At 54.0% G+C, this 17,901-nt stretch overlaps 2 protein-coding genes across 8 annotated transcripts in view; both read right to left on the bottom strand.

The window, feature by feature from the left end:
• Nucleotides 1-2,597, bottom strand: part of ARAP1 (ArfGAP with RhoGAP domain, ankyrin repeat and PH domain 1) — a 69,002-nt gene extending 66,405 nt beyond the window's left edge. Inside the window, exon 1 of one of the 3 annotated variants that reach the window (XM_021926251.2) lies at nt 2,473-2,597. The gene's annotated coding sequence lies outside the window, so the exon portion shown is untranslated. The remainder of the gene's footprint in view (nt 1-2,472) is intronic. The other 2 variants (XM_003910374.5, XM_021926253.2) reach the window with 2 other exon arrangements.
• Nucleotides 2,598-3,367: 770 nt separating this feature from the next.
• The window catches only part of STARD10 (StAR related lipid transfer domain containing 10), a 40,245-nt gene continuing 25,711 nt past the window's right edge, over nt 3,368-17,901 (bottom strand). For all 5 annotated transcript variants that reach the window (XM_009186865.4, XM_017948722.3, XM_009186864.4 and 2 more), the window contains exons 3-7: nt 9,399-9,546; nt 8,695-8,798; nt 7,921-8,038; nt 5,867-5,919; nt 3,368-5,300 (exon numbers count right to left, since the gene is read on the bottom strand). In XM_009186865.4, coding sequence (XP_009185129.1) covers nt 5,055-5,300; nt 5,867-5,919; nt 7,921-8,038; nt 8,695-8,798; nt 9,399-9,546 — 669 coding nt within the window. In that variant the 3' untranslated portion in view covers nt 3,368-5,054. The remainder of the gene's footprint in view (nt 5,301-5,866; nt 5,920-7,920; nt 8,039-8,694; nt 8,799-9,398; nt 9,547-17,901) is intronic.

Genomic DNA, 17,901 nt, shown 5'->3' with positions numbered 1-17,901 from the left:
CTAGGCAACAGAGCGAGACTCGAAAAAAAAAAAAAAAAAAAAAAAAAAGTTCCCTCTCCCTCCCTCCCCTTTCTCCCAGAGAGGCCAGACTAGGAGACAGAACCTGTCCTGACCCCCACCAGGGGTCTCTGTGTGATCCTACCCTGATGTCTAGCTCTTGGCCTCAGTCTCCCCATCTGTGAAAGAAGTTTCTGGGACAAGTGGTCTCTAAGTGTCCATGGCCATATCTGCTCCAGCCTATCCCACCCTTGTTCCCTCCCTCCTTCCCCATTTCCTACTGCATCCCCTCCTGATGTGACAGAACCTTTGGGAGCCTGAAGCAGGGTAGAGCGGACAGCTGGTGAACAAGAATCACCAGCCTTCAAGGAGCCCAGGGCCTGGTCCAGGCCCCCAAGGGTTAAGACCCAGAGTGAGGGGTGGGGGGCCAGGGTCAGTGCTGGACAGGCGGGCCTGGAGCCCAGGGCCTGCCTCCCCTCCCCCCACCCTGGGAACAGAGGCCACTTGTTTGGGCAGTGGCGGGTGGCTTTGAGCTCAGCCAAGGGAGAGTTGGGTGGGAAGGAGAGAGGGCTCCGGAAAATGGAAGGGACTCCCCACCTCCAGCCGATGCCCTAGGCCTGGTCCACCACTAGCTCCCGGTACTCTCAGATACCCCCCACCTAACCCCTCTAAACTGACCCCTTCCCCTGGGTTCTCTCTTTCTTTCATTCATAACACTCAATGCTGGAGGTAGGACTTAGCAGATAGGCCTGACTATTGTCCCAGCACCGTCTCTCTTTGGGGCATGAGGCCAGGGCTGATCACCCCATCCTGCAGATGGGGAAATGGAGGCTCTGAGGAATTTGGGGACTTGTAGAGTCACATAGTGATTGGTGGCTGCACAAGGACTCGGGGCCCCAGGTCCCAGTGAGCCCCATGGCTGTGCAGGCCCCAACCCCACAGAGCTCCAAGGAGACCCTTCCTAAGCTGTGCCATTACACAGGACTGAAGGCTGGACAGGAAGAAGGGGCAACAGCACCCCATCTCTGAAACCTGAAGTCCCAAAGGACCTGGGGAATTGAATGGGGACGAAGCTTCTAGAGGGTTGGGAGGAGGATTAACAATCTGCACAAAAAGCTGAGGCTGGATGTGTGAAGCATGGCTGGAGCCCAGGTGGTGGGGGCATAAAGCTGGGGTTGAGTGGGAGGCCTGAAAGCAAAACAAAACCTGGAGGCAATCGGGGCCCTGGTGGCCTCTGCCCCCTCCACCTCATCAGTCACCGATACTCTGCCTGGGACACCCCTTCCTAAACTATTCCAATATGCCAGTAGCCAGTGGGGAGGCAGGGTCCCCAGGCCCGGTCCCCACAATCCCCAGCCAGGCATGGGACACAGGATGAGTTCTCTCTGCCCCTCTGCCAGCCACACCCATCTGTCTGCCATTCCTCAGACACACTATCCAAATTCCTGACTTTGCACAAGCTACACCCCCGCCTTTGGAGGGTCCTTATCCTTGTAAATTGCCACTTAACTGCCAAGCCCATTCCAGTCATCTCCTCCCCTGGGGCCTGCACCTGTCCACACCTGTCTTCACAGCTCTCCTGGGCTCCTTTTACCCCGTGATGATCTTGCTGGGTGGTCTCTCCCAGCCTGGCCACTGGGTAGTCTACACGAATAGCTTTCACAAGTGCCTCAGTCTGCGACCCTGGGACCCACCAGAGAGTCAAATCCTTCTGAGTACCCCCAGGTGTCTGGCCCTGAAGCACCCCCCTCCCACCTATCTGGGATCAGGGAAGGCTCCCCAGGACATGGGATGTGGGGGAAGGGAATGTATATAGCAGAAACCACAGTGTGATGGCTCCTGGTCAGATTCCCCCTCCTCCCCCGCGGCCCTGCACCAAACACCCATCCCCTGTCCCCAGGCTGCACCCCAAGCCTGCTCTCTCCAGGCCCAACCACCCCAGTCCCAGCGTGACCCCATTCCCTGAACACATACTTCCTTTTACCAGCAACTGGGCCAGGTAGGGGCTCTGGGGAAGCCATGCCCCATTTGCTGGTGGGGAATTGAGATGCAGAGACCGGAAGTAGCCTGCCCAAGGTCACTGGAGCCCCAGGCCCAGGGCGTAGGGTCGTACAGATCTCCAGAAATGTAAGGGTCTCAGCGGCCAACGAGGTGGGAGCCTTCACTTCACAGATGGGAACCCCAAGGCGCCCGAGGACGGCTGACTCCGGAGACCTTCATGCCAAAGGGCTACGGGCTGGAAGCCCCGGGTCCCGCTGGTTCACCCTCCTCCCTACCGTCTCTGGCCCGCCAGAGAGGCCAGACCCCCACCTCAGGAGGCGACCCCCAACACCACGCCCAAAAAGGTAAATAGAAGACGACCCGGGGAATCAGACGCAGCCCGCGGCCTCGGCGTTCCTTTCTGCAGAATGGGGAAACTGCAGGCCAATGTGGCGAGGGGGCTGCAGACGGGGAGGCTTCGGCAGCCGCACTGACCTGTTTTGAGTAAAGACTCCACGCGGGGACCAAGCGTACCGGCGCCACCACCGACTTACACCGCCGCCGCCAAATCGCAGCAAGGGGCCAGGCGCGCCCACCCCTCCGGGCGCTTCCGCCCGCCCCACGTGACTCCCCGGGAGGGGAAGGTGGGGCTGGGGCTGGGGCAGGGCAGGGCAGGGCCGGGCCCCGCCCCCCCTCGGCCCCGCCCCCCGCCTAGTCACCGTCCTGGAGTTGGCTGGCCTGGCCTGCCCGCCGGACCCATCGGTCTGTGTCTCTCTCCTGCCCCTCTAGCTGCTTGCGGGTCTTCCGACTGTCTCCTGAGGCTCAGGTCTAACCCCTGCCACCTCGCCCGCTGAGTCCACCTCTCCCTGAGTCTCCCTGTTCTCGCCACCCCTCTTCTGGTGAGTCTGCCCTGACACACACCCCACCCCTAAGGAGGCCACACCCCCAGGAGGACAAGAGGCAGTTGAAGGCCGTCGGTGGTTCCTGACCACCTCCTCCAGGAAATCCTTCCTCCACCATATTCTTCAAGGGTATCTCACTTCCCTCCCCGGGTGCCCACAGACAGGGTTGTGGGGAAGCTACCCACCCAGCCACACCTCCCAAGGATCCCTCAGCGGAAGGCTGCAGCCTGAGGTTCCAGCACCCACACCTAGAGAACAGAAGATTCCCACCCATCCTCGAAGCACATACACACATGAGGGTACCAGGCTTGGCAGGCATTTCTGGGTCCTGTGTCCAGAACACCTCTGGGGCCAGCCACACCAGAGACCTTCTCTGGGCTTCCATTTCTGCATATGCACAAAGGGTATATTCGGAAGAACAGATCTCACATTGCAGGGGATAAGGGTTTACCCCCTGAGAAGAGGAAAGTGTCATTAATCAGAGCACCTACTACATGCCAGTCCCAGTGCTGGACAATTTATTCCTTTTATCTCAATCCTCACATTCTGCTTGATGGCAAAAATTATCATTCCAGGTTATGGGTTAGGAAATAAGGCTCCAAGAAGTCTGAGGGCTTGCCCAAAGTTACAAAGCCAGTGTTGGGCAAAGTTGGGAAGCAACCCACTTTTGAGTTTTAGAATCTCCTGCCTGCCCCCCACTGGCCATTCACTCTGTCCCTCTGGGAAAGAGTTGACTCTGAGTAGACCGGGTCTTCCGGTGGTAGGGCTAAGGCAAAGGAGCTTTCCGGGAGGGGAGAACAGGGCCAGACCTTGGGGAGAACTTCCGGGCCTCAAGTTCATACGGGGTCAAAAACATTGCAGAGGAGCAGAGCATAGGCCCCTCCTCTGGACCTGGCAGCAGGGGTGTCCCTTGGGCAGCAGAGGGCACCTGGGGGCCACAGATCACAGGGGAGGCCCAGGCATCCCTCTAGACTTCAGACCAGCGAGGTGCAGCACAGGGTGAGAGGGCTGACATCTGACCACTGGCAAGGGGATGGGGGGTCTGGGGACCTTACCATTTCTGTTAACACAGTCCTGAGGTCTTCGAAATGACCTAGGGAGGGCGTGAATCACCAAGCCTGGTCCCCGCCAACTGCACTGGAATCTGAGGCCCCTCACCTGCACCCCCAACCTCCCTCCAGGGTATGCTGCCCCAGCCTCAGCTCTGAGGCCCACAGCCCTGTGGCTTGAGACCCACGGACCCTTCCACCTCCCTTCTGGGATGACAGGAGTGTCAGACCCCCAGTCCTTTGGGTTGGACCCAAAGGGCCTTGGGCCGATGGACACAGAGTAGAACCTCACCCTCTGATTCCTGACCCAGGGTCTCTGTCCAGGCCTGCTCCTTCCCTTAGAGCAGAGGTCTCCAACTCCTGGGCCACAGACTGGTACTGGTCCTATCAGGAACCTGTTAGGAACCAGGCTGCACAGCAGGAGGTAAGCAGAGGCTGAGCTAGCATTACCGCCTCCTGTCAGATCTGCAGCGGCATTGGATTCTCATAGGAGGGAGAACCCTATTGTGAACTGCGCATGCGAGGGATCTAGGTTGTGAGCTCCTTATTAGAATCTAATGATAAATGTGATGCACTTGAATCATCCCAAAACCAATCCTCCCCCAATCCTGATCCATGGAAAATTTGTCTTGCACAAAACCGGTCCCTGGTGCCAAAAAGGTTGGGGACTGCTGCCTTAAAGCAGTGAAAATAAAGCAAATATCCTGGTGTGAATGCCAAAATGACCACTCAACAAGGACAGCTGGATAGACATGGGCAGAGAATGGAACAGAGTACGGACAAGAGGGGGGCAGTGATAAACCCCGCCTCCTCCCCACTACACAACGGGAAATGAGGAGATGCTGGAAGGATCAAAGGCCGTTTGATCAGTAAGCTTAACAAAATTAAGGGCAGACGCAGGGGACCGCGGCAGCGGCCATGAGGCAGGTGGGAAGCAGGCACAGTGATGAGCCGGCTGAGGCTGGGGATCGTTTATTGGGGCTGTGTCCAGCCAGGCTGCAGCGCCCGCCTGGGCCCGGCCCAGTGCCACCAGGAGGCGCCAGGTGGGGGAGGGGAGAAAGTGCAGGAGTAGCCGCCGCCCCAGGGCTCGCCGGGTCCTGTCTCCGTCCCTGAAGCGGTACGGCGCTCAGGTGAGCGAGGTGTCGTCGTCGCTGCCCTCGCCGCCCGCGCCGCCCATCCGCTCCTCTCGGCTCTCGGCCACCGCGCTCTCGTCGATGTTCTCCAGTGAGTCCGCATGCTGCACCGACAGCTCCGACAGTGCTAGGCTCGGCAACGGGCTCTGCTCCGGGTGCAGCCACGGCTTGAAGTGAGGCAGGTGCTTCTGCTTCCACTCGGGGTACTTGAGGCACGCCTTGTACATCTTCTTCATGGCCTGTGGGCCCGCCGCCCCGCGGGTCAGGGGGTGGCCGGGGCGCGGGTCCAGGTCTTCTCCACGCTCCCTCCAGCGCCCTCCAGCGGCTCAGCCCCCAGCATTCTGACTAGCTCCCTTACAAAACTTGTCCCTCAGCCCTACTTATCCTCTCTGAGCCCTAGGCTCCATCCTCCATTCTTTCTTTTTTTTTTTTTTTTTGAGATGGAGTCTCACTGGGTGGCCCAGGCTGGAGTGCAGTGGCCCGATCTTGGCTCACTGCAACCTCTGCCTTCCGGGTTCAAGAGATTCTCCTGCCTCAGCCTCCCAAGTAGCTGGGATTACAGGCGCCCACCATCATACCCGGCTAATTTTTTATTTTTAGTAGAGACAGGGTTTCGCCATGTTAGCCAGGCTGGTCTCGAACTCCCAACCTCAGGTGATCCACCCACCAAGGCCTCCTAAAGTCCTAGGATTACAGGCATGGGCTACCATGCCTGGCCCTCAGGCTTCATGCTTGACTCCACCCACCTCATCCCATAGTCCTCTCTCCAGCCTCCAACACCCCCCAAAATCCCAAGGCCACTCACCTTGGGAGCCAGGAACTGAGAAGATTTATTCACCACCCACTTGGGTAAGGAGCCTGTGAGGGCAGGGAAGGGAGGAGAAGCAGCCTCAGGGACCCAGCCCCTCCCCCCCACAAAAGCCCCACCCTCTGCCCAGAGCTTCCAGGGAGGCCACTGTCTTCCCCATGAGGAGCGGGTGTGTGAGGCAAGTCCTACAAGACTTTACCCTCACTCCCTTCCACCTCAGACTGAGGTCCTCAGGCTTAGTTCTGTCCCCCACTTCCCTCTGCCCAGCCTCAAAGACTACGTGGAAGAAAACCACAGGGTCCTGGGTGAGCACAGGCTACACATGGGTGGAAACTCTGACCCACCCCGCTGCACCTGCTGCCTCCCTCAATCACACTGACATCCCTTCTCAACCTAACCTCCCTCCCAGGAATGCCCCTGACGCTCAGCCTCTCCTCTGCCTGTCCTTCCAAGCCCTCCCCTGACCACACAGGCCGCTGGCTGAGCACCCCAGCCTGGCCTGACCCGGAATCCACTGCCCAGCTCTCCACCCTGTTTCATTCCCAAGTGTCCACTCTACCTCTGACACCCAACACAATGAGGTGCCGGGGGAGTGCTAGGCCTGGACCACTGTGTGCTCCCAGGCTTGGAGCATTTCCAGGCAAGGATGTTCAAGGCTTCCCCATCCTCTAGTCATTCACTCACTCACTCACTCCATGTTCACTGTGACACCCACTCTGGGTCAGCCCTGGGGACCCAGAGAGGAACTCACTGGGGGCCCAACAGGAGCCGAATGTTCTACTAGAGGGGAATGGACCACAGAACAGCAAGCCAGTGACTCCCCTGAGTATCAGGGATCAGGAGGTGACACCTGCAGCACCCCTAGAGGGGTGAGGAGGGGAGGCTGTGGGGAAGGGCTGCCTGGGCACAGGAGTGGGGATGGGTGAGGTGTGAGAGACACCAGGAGACCTGGGATGGGGCTTAGGCTTTTCTTGGAGGGCAATGGAGAGCCACAGAGTAAATTCAAGCAGATGACAGTCATGTGCAGATAAGTGTTTTAGAGAAATTCCTCTGGCCGCTGTTACACACAGACAAGGTAGTTGGTATGGAGAGAAATGCCAGACTCAGGAGCTGCTGAAAGGCAGAATCAGTAAGAATCAGTGACTGGGGCTGGGCGTGGTGGCTCACGCCTGTAATCCCAGCACTTTGGGAGGCCGAGGTGGGTGGATCACAAGGTCAGGTGTTCGAGACCAGGCTGGCCAACATTGTGAAATCCCATCTCTACTAAAAATACAAAAAATTAGCTGGGGGTGGTGACAGGTGCCTGTAATCCCAGCTCGGGAGCCTGGGGCAGGAGAATCATTTGAACCCAGGAGGCAGAGGATGCAGTAAGCTGAGATTGCACCATTGCACTCGAGCCTGGGAAACAAGAGCAAAACTCCACCTCAAAAAAAAAAAAAAAAAAAAATCAGTGGCTAGATTTGGCTGAGGAAGAGGGAGTGACCCCAAATGACAGCAGGTTCTGGGCATAGATGACTGAAAAGTGGAGACTTAGGGCAAGGGGCAGGTTAGGAGGAAAGATGGCAAGTCCCCCACTGGACACAACAAGGCTCAGGTGCCTGGAAGACATCCAAAGGGAGATGTCCAGGTGGCCGATGGCCACAGGGATCTGAATCTCAGCTGAGAGAGACGTGGCCACCTTGTGACAGAAGCCACAGGAGTAGCTCAGCCATCCCCAGGGAGAGAATTCTGACTGAGGCCTGGAAAACCCAGGCCCCCAGGACAGGCAGAGGGAACAGCCAGTAAGCAGGGAACAAGGAAAAGCATGGGGATGGCAAAGCCCAGGAAGAGCGCTCCCAGCTTCATCAGTGGGGCAGTGGCACCTCCCTGGCCCACTCTTTTCAAACCACTGTAAAGTCCCAAGCCTTGGTTCAATGAAGGCTTTGGATGGAGATGCCCCAAAATGCAAAACAGCTCCTAACAGATGCCCTTCTGGATCCCTAGTAGATCAGGCCCCACCCCTGTAGTATAGGGAAGGATCCCATGATAAGCTGCCAGGGCCAAGCCCTCACCTTTGGGGTCCACCTGGGCCAGGTAAGTGATGACGCAGCTCTTGGGCCCCGTGCTCTGGATGAGGTAGCCCGTCTGGATGGACACAGCTCGGACCAAGTCTTTCCGAGGTGGGTATTTCTGGGGACAAAGGCACAGGGAGGTGAGACTCGGGGTAGGGGCAAAGATGATGTTTTTGTGAGTATACACAAACACGCACGCATGCACGTGCACACACACACACACACAGTTAATTCACATGCCATGACATCTGTTCCAGATCAGGCCTGATTCTGGGTGCAGAGAAAGGGAAGAATCAGATTAGGTCATCCTAGCCCCTCCTGAAGCTTTCCGTGTTCCCCTCAGAAAAGCCCCCAGTCTGGGGTCAGGGCTCATGAGCACATATGGGCACTCACAGACACACACACTCACCCTTGCCCAGGCCAGCTATACCTGCCTGTCCTTGCCCGGGGAGATCAAGGTGGCTTAGCCTCAGGGAGGACCAGAGGACCCTGCCTCTCACCTCTTGTTCCTCATTTCCCTGTCCCAGAGCCCAACCAATCGAAGTCAGCCCATCCCACCCACTCGCCACAGAGGTGGCCACACTGTCCTCTCCTGATCTGCTCAAGAGACGCAGCAGGGAGACAGGAGCCATTATCCTCACTGTACAGGAAGGAAACTGAGGGCCAGTGGGCCCACGCCTGCCCGAAGTCACATGGAAGTCACGGTGGCAGCCTCAGCCTTGCGCTGCCTGACCCTCTCCCCTGCTCCGCCGCAGGGAAGGCAGGTTGACTCACGGGATGTTTGACTGAGTAGTTCATAATGATGTAATCAGCGCCCATGGGGAGCCAGGAGCGGAGGGTGATGACATCACGGTTCTTCAGGGGCTTAGGACACCTCCCTGTGGAGGGCAAGGGACAGTTCAGCCAGACCACTGGCCCATCTGCCTACAAGGGAGGGTGTGGCAGAGGCCAGAGATGCAGGGATGCCTAATTAACTGCCAGCTCTCCAGTGCAAAGATGCACCTCCCTCCCAGACCACAGTCCCACAGCTGGAGCCAGAAAAAAGACAGGGCAAGACCTGTCCCTAGTGTCTCCAGCCAGCCCTGCTCCTCACAACCTCACATAGCCCTTACCTTGTTGGCCTGGCTGGTTTGTTTATGTGAACGTGAGTGTACGAGAGAAAAACAGTATGAGTGTGCATGAAAATGTGTGCCCGGGACTATGTGGCATGTGGGTGGGGCTTGTGTACCTGATTGAGTGTATGCGTATGTGTGTGTGTATATACATGAACATGTGAGTGCATATGTATTTGTAAGTGTATGGGTGTGTGCCTAAGGGTCTAGGAGTGGACAGGGAGGTCAGTTCTATCTCTCAGCACTCAAGTCTCCGAGCAGCTTGGTCATGTGAGTGACCACAGGAGGGAGGAGGGAGGAGGAGGCTTGGTGGGAGGCCTGGATGGAGGCCAGGGGGACTGGGATCAGCGTGCTACGCCTGCTCACAGGAGTAATAGCCCACGTCAGCGTTGACTGTCAAGCGGGCGATGTCAAAAGTCTCAATGACGTTGCTGTCCCATTTCTTGCGGTACTCAATGTCGTGTAGGACGTCGTAGAGTGTCTCGGCTGGCACGTCACGGCACTCCATCCGGCACTGCAGACAGATATATGGGTTGTCAGGATCATATAGGGCTCAGAGCCTTGGCTAGGGGACCAGAAGGCAGACAGGCAGAGGGGGAAGAAGAGAAAGAGGACAGCGAAGAACAGGGGCCTCTGAAGCCAGCATGGACTTCCTTCTTGCCACAAGCCCTGTCCAGCTCACCAAAAAGCCACCTGTGCCAGGAGACAGCCTCTGTATCCAGAGACCATCTCCCCTAACTCAGTCCAGTCTCCTCCTCCAGGAAGCCTTCCCAGCCAGACCTTCTGGGCTCCCACACAATGAATCTCTATGTCTGTGCCCTCCCAGACCCCTGTGAGCTCCTCGTGGGCAGAGGCTCATGGTTGCTTCAGCATGGAGCCTGGAATGGCTACATGTTAAATGAAAAAGCATAAATGAAAATCAAATGCCCAATGGATGATTTGTTTCCTCCTTGGTACTTATCACCCGGCCATACCACCTGTCCTCCTATTTGTGGGTTGGTTTGTTTTCCTTCAACAAACATCTTTGGATTTCTTTTTTTATTTTTATTTTTTTTGAGATGGAGTTTCGTTCCTGTCACCCAGGCTTGAGTGCAATGGCGTGATCTCGGCTCACTGCAATCTCTGCCTCCCGGGTTCAAGTGATTCTCCTACCTCAGCCTCCGGAGTAGCTGGGATTACAGGCATGTGCCCAGCTAATTTTTGTATTTTTAGTAGAGACGGGGTTTCACCATGTCGGCCAGAATGGTCTCAATCTCTTGACCTTGTGATCCAACCGCCTTGGCCTCCCAAAGTTCTGGGGTTACAGGTGTCAGCCACCACGCCCGGCCTGGATTTCTCTCCCCTCCCCTCCCCTCCCTTCCCCTCCCCTGCCCTGCCCTCCCCTGCCCTGCCCTGCCCTGACCTCTCTCTTTCTTTCTTTCATTGAGATGGAGTTTTGCTCTTGTTGCTCAGGCTGGAGTACAGTGGCGTGATCTCAGCTCACTGCAACCTCTGCCTTCCGGTTTCAAAGGATTCTCCTGCCTCGGGCTCCCGAGTAGCTGGGATTACAGGCACCCGCCACCACTCCTGGCTAATTTTTTGTATTTTTAGTAGAGACGGGGTTTCACCATGTTGGCCAGGCTGGTCTCTAACTCCTGACCTCGTGATCCGCCCGCGTCGGCCTCCCAAAGTGCTGGGATTACAGGCATGAGCCACTGCGCCCAGCCTGGATTTCTTACTATGTATTAGCCTTGCCCTCAAAGAGCTTTCCATCCGGGTAGAAGATGGCCAAGGGCACCTTGTTTTATTTAACCCCCCCACAACAACTCTGCCAGATAAGAAATTCAAGGAGGAACTTGAGGTTCAAAGAGGTTAAGTAACTCGCCCAATGTCACTCAGCTGGTAAGTAACAGAGCTAGGATTTAACCCAGATCACATATCTGGAAAGCAAGTAAAAACAGAACAGGTTTCCCTAGGTTTGCACTCAGTGAGATGAAACTCAATGTCCTTGTTGTGTGATTTTTTTTTTTTCCTCAAGTGCCCTATCCCCAAGATCAAGTTCCTCTCAGCAAATGGACAAGTTTTCTTGTTTAGTTTAAAAAGATCTCCCAGAAATGGCATTTAGACAGTGCCAAGAGAACCCTCACATAATACTTTCCACTCACAAGAGGAGACAAGCAAACATATGAGGGAGAGGTCACATTGTCTTCCCCCTCATCCCAGAATAGGCCTTAGCCCCATTAATGGTGGTGGGATGCCACAGGAAGGACACACCAATGCCGGCTGGCTAGGCACCAAGAAACCCATCAAGCCTTGGATATAACTTCAGTTTACAGAAAATACAGAGGACAGAGGAACGAGCTAAGTGACACCACATGAGAATGCAGCCAGACAGAGCCAGATAGTGAATCATTCTGTGGGGCTACTGGCCCAAGCTCTTCTACCAGTCAACGTCAACGAAGGGGCTTGGTGGGACTGACTTGCAGGAGATAACAACCACATGTAAAGTGTGTCTCTGGATTGCAAACTGATTTAGACGCAGCATCTATAAAGGGGATTTTTGGGACAACTGGAGAAATGTGAACGTGATCAGAGTATCAGGTGCACTGAAACAAAATGGTAGAAACTGCTGCCTAAAAAAAGGTTACAAAATAGGTCAGGCACAGTGGCTCATAACTGTAATCCCAGCACTTTGGGAGGCTGAGACAGGCAGATCATTTGGGGTCAGGAGTTTGAGACCAGCCTGGCCAACATGGTGAAACCCCATCTCTACTAAAAATACAAAAATTAGCTGGGCGTGGTGGCACACAACTGTAATCCCAGCTACTCAGGAGGCTGAGGCAGGAGAATCGCCTGAACCAGGGAGGTGGAGGTGTCAATGAGCCGAGATCATGCTGTTGCACTCCAGCCTGGGTGACAGAGCAAGATTGCATCTCAAAAAAAAAAAAAAAAAAAAAAGGCAGCATAACCCAACTGGGGGAAAAAAATATATGCATAGAGGAAGCTCAGGAGGCACAATTGCTAAGGTGTTAACAGTGGAGATCTCTAAATGATAGGAATGTGATGGTTTCATTTTGCTTATCTGTATTTCTTTTTCTTTTTCTTTTCTTTTTTTCTTTTTTCTTTTTTTAAGACGGAGTTTCGCTTTTGTTGCCCAGGCTGGAGTGCAATGGGGCGATCTTGGTTCACCGCAACCTCCGCCTCCCGGGTTCAAGTGATTCTTCTGCCTCAGCCTCCTGAGCAGCTAGGATTATAGGCACCTGCCATCACGCCCAGCTAATTTTTGTATTTTTAGTACAGACAGGGTTTCACCATGTTGGCCAGGCTGGTCTCAAACTCCTGACCTCAGGTGATCCACCTGCCTCGGCCTCCCAAAGTGCTCGGATTATAGGCATGAGTCACCGTGCCTGGCCACTTGTCTGTATTTCTTATTATCTAACATGTATAGTACTGCTTCTGAAATAATGAAAACAATTTCAAAAGGTCCCCCAGCAATACTGACAGGTACCCCCATCATGTGCCAGGTACTATACTAAGTGTTTTATACATATTATTTTAGTCTTACAGCAGCGCTCTGGGATATTGGCCCCATTATAGAATTAGGAAACCAAGGTTCAAGGACAGACTCGAGACTGCAATACTGTTTGTGTGACCCTAAACAATTCACCTTCCCTCTCTACCCCATTTACCTTTCTGCTGTATAATGGGGCAGGACTAGATCCAACCATTTAATCAGCAGCCCCCAGCTCCGGCCCTGTGCTGAGCCTGGAAGAGTCAGAGATGAGTCGGAGGCCTGTCTTTGAGAGGTCTGCAGTGAAAGGAGGAGCCCACCTTGGAAATGGGGAGGTGCCCTAAAGTGCTCAGTGGGGGCATAAGAAGGAGATCATCTCCACGGGCTGGGTAGGAGGATTAGGCTTCATGGAGAATCTCAGTGCAGGAGGTAGATGTTTGCCAAGTGCCCCTGGCAGACAGAACAGCCAGCCAAGGTGCAGAGGGAGGTGAGAGTGTGGCCTGTGGGCAGTGAATGAGTTCCATCTGGCTCAGTCTCCACGGTGTGGTATAGCCTATGACTCAAAAGGTCCCTGGGTCTAGGTCTTCTTGGAAAAACAGGTGATTCCAGGGCTCGGTCAGAGAAAGTATAAGATGAGCATGGAACATCTTCTTGTGCCAGGAAGTAAGCACATACTTACTGATAGAGATTTTGGACACCGGAACCAGCTTGAAGGGCTCTGCCCCTGGCAGAGTGGCCAACTCTTCAAGGTTTACCCAGGACTTCCCCAGTTTTACCACTGCAAAGTCTCACATCCTGGGAAATCCCTCAGTCCCAGGCAAGCTAGGACAGTTGGTCACCCTACCACGGGCTCAACCTGAGATAAGCTGTGTATTAAACTCAATAATGACCATAACCGATGATATTCCATTGACTAAAACAGGAAATCATAGTCTATACAAGTATGAATAAACAAATAAATGGAATGTTTGATGAGGAATGGGGGATTTACATAGTTTCAAAGTAACTTCCCATCAAAATACTTATTAATTACAAAGGGAAAATGAGTCACTTCATAGTAGAGAAGCCTGGCAGATAGCACCTTAATCAAGTGATCAAAGGGAATATCATGAATCACAGGACAAGTTGCCATCAGGTGTTGCCTGGTAGGACGCAGTAAGGGGAATACAGATATCACTTCTGTGCTACCTCTGCCACAGAGACATAACATAAATAGAATCACAAAGGAACCTCAGACAAACCCAGAATGAGGGCTTGTCTCATTTTACAAAATAATTGGCCTGTAAGTGTCAGGATCATGAGAGTCACAGAAAGAACTACATTAGCCTGAGGACACTAATGAGATGTGAGTAACTGAGTGAATGAATGAAGGAACAGAGTGATGGGAGGAACGTGATGGTGAGAAAAGGGGTTGAAGAAGACAGAGGCCGGATCCGGCATCATCACTAGCATCCAAACAGCCTCCTCAGCGGCCACAGGGAGCTCCAGGCACTGCCCCAGACATTCAACACGTGCTCATTCTTCACCCCAAACCTAGCTGATGGTCGCTGTTATCATTCCTGCACTGCACCATAGAAAACTGAAGCTTCGGAGATTCAGCAACTTGCCCAGATCATAGAGCCTGAAAGCAGCCCAGCAGGGACTCAAAATCGGATCTTCCTGTCCTCTTAACCATCAAAGAGCACTCAAGCGTGGCTTCTGAGGAAACCAGAATTTCTCTAAATCCAAATCTGGATGCTAGTTGGCTTTGCAAATCTTCAAACATGGTATCCTGGACCATGAGTGTATGGAGGGGCAGTGACAACAAAACTCTGCTTCCTGGGTTAGAATCCAACCTGGGACTGCCTCTTCCCCAGCCAGGCTCAGTGCCCCCAAGGCCCAGCTGCAAAGCAGCTGAATGCACACTGTGAAGGGACCCATGCTGCCCCATCTTCCTTCCAGAGCAGGGCTGTGGTGGCTCCATAGGCCAAAGACCCACCTCTGGGACAGAGGACAGTGGGCGGAGCATGCAGAGCGACGAAACAGACTAGTTGCTCAGTGTAAACTCTGAGTAGCACTTTATCTTATAAAGAGAAACTTCAAAGGTTTCCCAGGCTAGTGGCAGACTCTTGTGGAGGAAGGCTGCTGCCCAGAGGGTAAGAACCTTTGCTGTGGCAGCACAGGTGAAGAAACTGAGGCAGGCCGGGTCGTGGGGGTCAGGCAAGTGTCCACAGGCGTCCCCCCTCCCCCCGGCCTGGCTCGTGCCTTTTCCACAGCCCCCAGCAGGCAGCACTGCTGCGCTAAGCAGAAGAAATTACATCCATCATTGTTCCTGCTGGTGGTGGTGGCCACGCCCCAAAGGTGTAATTCTAAGAGGCTTGGGAAGGGACAGGTGGTGGGGTAGGGCTGAGTCTCTGGAGAGCACCAGGTGGGCGGGCCCACAGCTATTAGGCCCTGGGTGAGTGAGTGTCCACACCAGGTGTTGCCCGTCAGGTGTTGCCTGGTAGGCCATCTTGGCTCGCCCCCCCGCTGATAAACTCCCCCGGGAAACAGGAACCCAAGGGAGGTTGCTCCACCAAGGAGCCATGCTGGGCTTGAGTGCGTTTAAAACCTGGTGACAGCAGGGACCCCGACATTCAGTGGTATTACAGTTGAGAAAACTGAGACCAGCCGGGCGCAGTGGCTCACGCCTGTAATCCCAATACTTTGGGAGGCCAAGGCAGGCAGATCACCTGAGGTCGGGAGTTCAAGACCAGCCTGACCAACATGAAGAAACCCTGTCTCTACTAAAAATACAAAAACAGCCGGGGTAGTAGCACATGCTTGTAATCCCAGCTACTCAGGAGGCTGAGGCAGGAGAATCGCTTGAACCCAGGAGGCGGTGAGCTGAAATTGCGCCACTGCACTCCAGCCTGGGCAACAACAGCGGAACTCTGTCTCAAAAACAAAAAAAAGAAAAGAAAAGAAAAGAAAACTGAGGCCAGGGGAGCAAGTGACGCCAGAGAAACTACAGGCTATGTCCCCAGCACTCCACTCTCCAAACCCCCTCAAGTTCTCAAGGTGAAAAACCAGGATTGCCCAGAACCCCTGGGGCCAGCACTACACTCCACAGCTCCCCAATTCCCATGAAGCCATGGTCAGAAGGGACTGGACAAGCAAGGAGCAGGAAAGACCCACACAGGCTTTGAGGCTGGCAATCCCAGGCTCAATCCCAGCTCTATCTCCTGGGCACGAGAGTTAACGCTTAGGAGTCTTCATTTCCTCATGTGAAAAATGGAAATAATAATAGCAGCTATCTTGTGGGGATGTTGTGATTAAATGAGATAACACATGTAATATGCCTAGCGCACAGTAAATACTCAAAAATAGGCCGGGCACAGTGGTTCACACCTGTAATCCCAGCACTTTGGGAGGCCAAGGCGGGCAGATCATTTGAGGTCAGGAGTTCGAGACCAGCCTGACCAACATGGTGAAAACCTGTCTCTACTAAAAATACAAAAAAAAAAAAAAAAAAAAAATTAGCCAGGCGTGGTGGCACACACCTGTAATCCCAGCTACTCGGAAGGCTGAGACATGAGAATCACTTAAACCCAGAAGGAGGAGGCTTCAGTAAGCTGAGATTGCATCACTGCACTCCAGCCTGGGTGACAGAGTGAGACTGTCTCAAAAAAAAAAAAAAAAAAAGAAAAGAAAAGTAGCTATTGGCTGGTACTCAAATGTAGTGAGTGATCTCAATTGATTATTCACAGCAAGTTACAGATCGAACTCCTTGTTCTACTGTTTTCCCCCTTCTCACTACTGCATTTGACTAGTCTTTAAAAAAAAAAAAAAAAAAAAAAAAAAAAAAGTAGCTATTATTACTCCAGCGGGTTTCCGTGAGTAGCCATGCACCCTTCCACATGGCCAGGACTAGGCTGCACTTGCAGGTGTCTGCTGATACTGTGCACCCTGGGTGCCTCCCACGCCTCACCCTGCCCTGCCCTTCCATTCATCCTTTCACCATTCTCTGAAGCCTGCTGTGTGCCAGACCTGTGTGCAACTGGGTGGTGGGAGACTGGAGGTGAACTGGACCTGAGCCCTGCCCCAAAGAGGTCCCGCCAAGTAGAGTGGTAAGGGACAGGGACACAAAATCTCAAGATAGCATGAGCAGGGCTAGGAGAGGGGAATGCACATGAACTGCATGGTAGAGTGCGCCTAAGCCCAAAAGGATAAGGCCCTGAGCCACTGAGGGGCAGGGAAGTGCATTTCAGCAGGGGGACCAGTGGTGCAAAGGCCTGGAGGGTTAAACAAACAAGTACAGTCCAGGGTCCAGTGCCCAAGCTGTGTCTCACTCTACCCCTCACCTCTCTCCCACCCCCTGCCTGTGTTCTCTGGGATGCCTTGCCAGTGCTGAGCATTAGAGAAGGTGGACTCTCCACTCCAGGGAGGGGCAGCAGTCTCTCCCAAGACCCAGGGAGATGGTTGACCTGAGATGGGAAAGGAACTCAGGTCCTCTCCATGGAGCTGTGTCCTGGCCTTGAGAGCCAAAGGCCCAGGCAGTTACAAGCAAACAGACACACAGACAGGTAGACCCAAGGCTAGTCCTCCCTCCAAGACCTTACATAGCAGGACGCCAATATCCTTGCCCATGGAATATGTGGGGCACACAGATTATCCCAAAGTCCTAGGAACCCAGGAAATGATCTATTCACTCAGAACCCTTCAGGTGACCATTGGGGAAACCTGGCTTCAGCTGGGCTCTGAAATATCCTACAGCCTGTGCTAACTTCTCCATACACTGCATTTCAGCAGATAGTTTTGTGACAGGAGTAACTGTTAAGCAAATCACCCTTTCCCAACAGAACCATATTCAAATGAGAGGAAGAGTTCCTGATGGGGTGGAGCACAAAGTATCAAATCAATCACAGCCCTGAACAATAGTCCCAACCTCAATAACCATTACCATTGCTCCAAATCACTGACCATTCAGCACCCTGCAAAGGAGACAGGAGCACCTGGACCATGGACCCCACAGGGGCTGAAATTTAGCTCAAACCACCTCTGCCAGCTGTCAAGGGCACAGAGCTGCATCCTTTGCAGATATTGCCTCTGACCCTTTCAACACCCCAGAGAGAAGCATTGCCCCCATTTTACAGATGCTGAAACTGAGGCCCAGGGAGGTACAATCCACACAGCTAACAGTAGTGAAGCAGAGAACCAGAGTCCAGGTGTGACTGACCCTACAGTGTCAAGACTTTCTGCTACCTTCACCAAGGGGCAGGACTGGCCCAGCTAAAACAAAACACCTTGGCAACTGGAGGCTGCCTTAGTTGATGGTTATAATGCAGTGCTCTGGACTGAGGCCTTGCTGACCAGGGAGGTAGAGCCCACAGATTCTTCCTCCAAAGTTCCTGACCCAAG

Source organism: Papio anubis, chromosome 12 (assembly GCF_008728515.1).
Source record: "Papio anubis isolate 15944 chromosome 12, Panubis1.0, whole genome shotgun sequence".
Lineage (NCBI taxonomy): Eukaryota > Metazoa > Chordata > Mammalia > Primates > Cercopithecidae > Papio > Papio anubis.
This window is presented reverse-complemented; position numbering and strand designations above follow the sequence as displayed.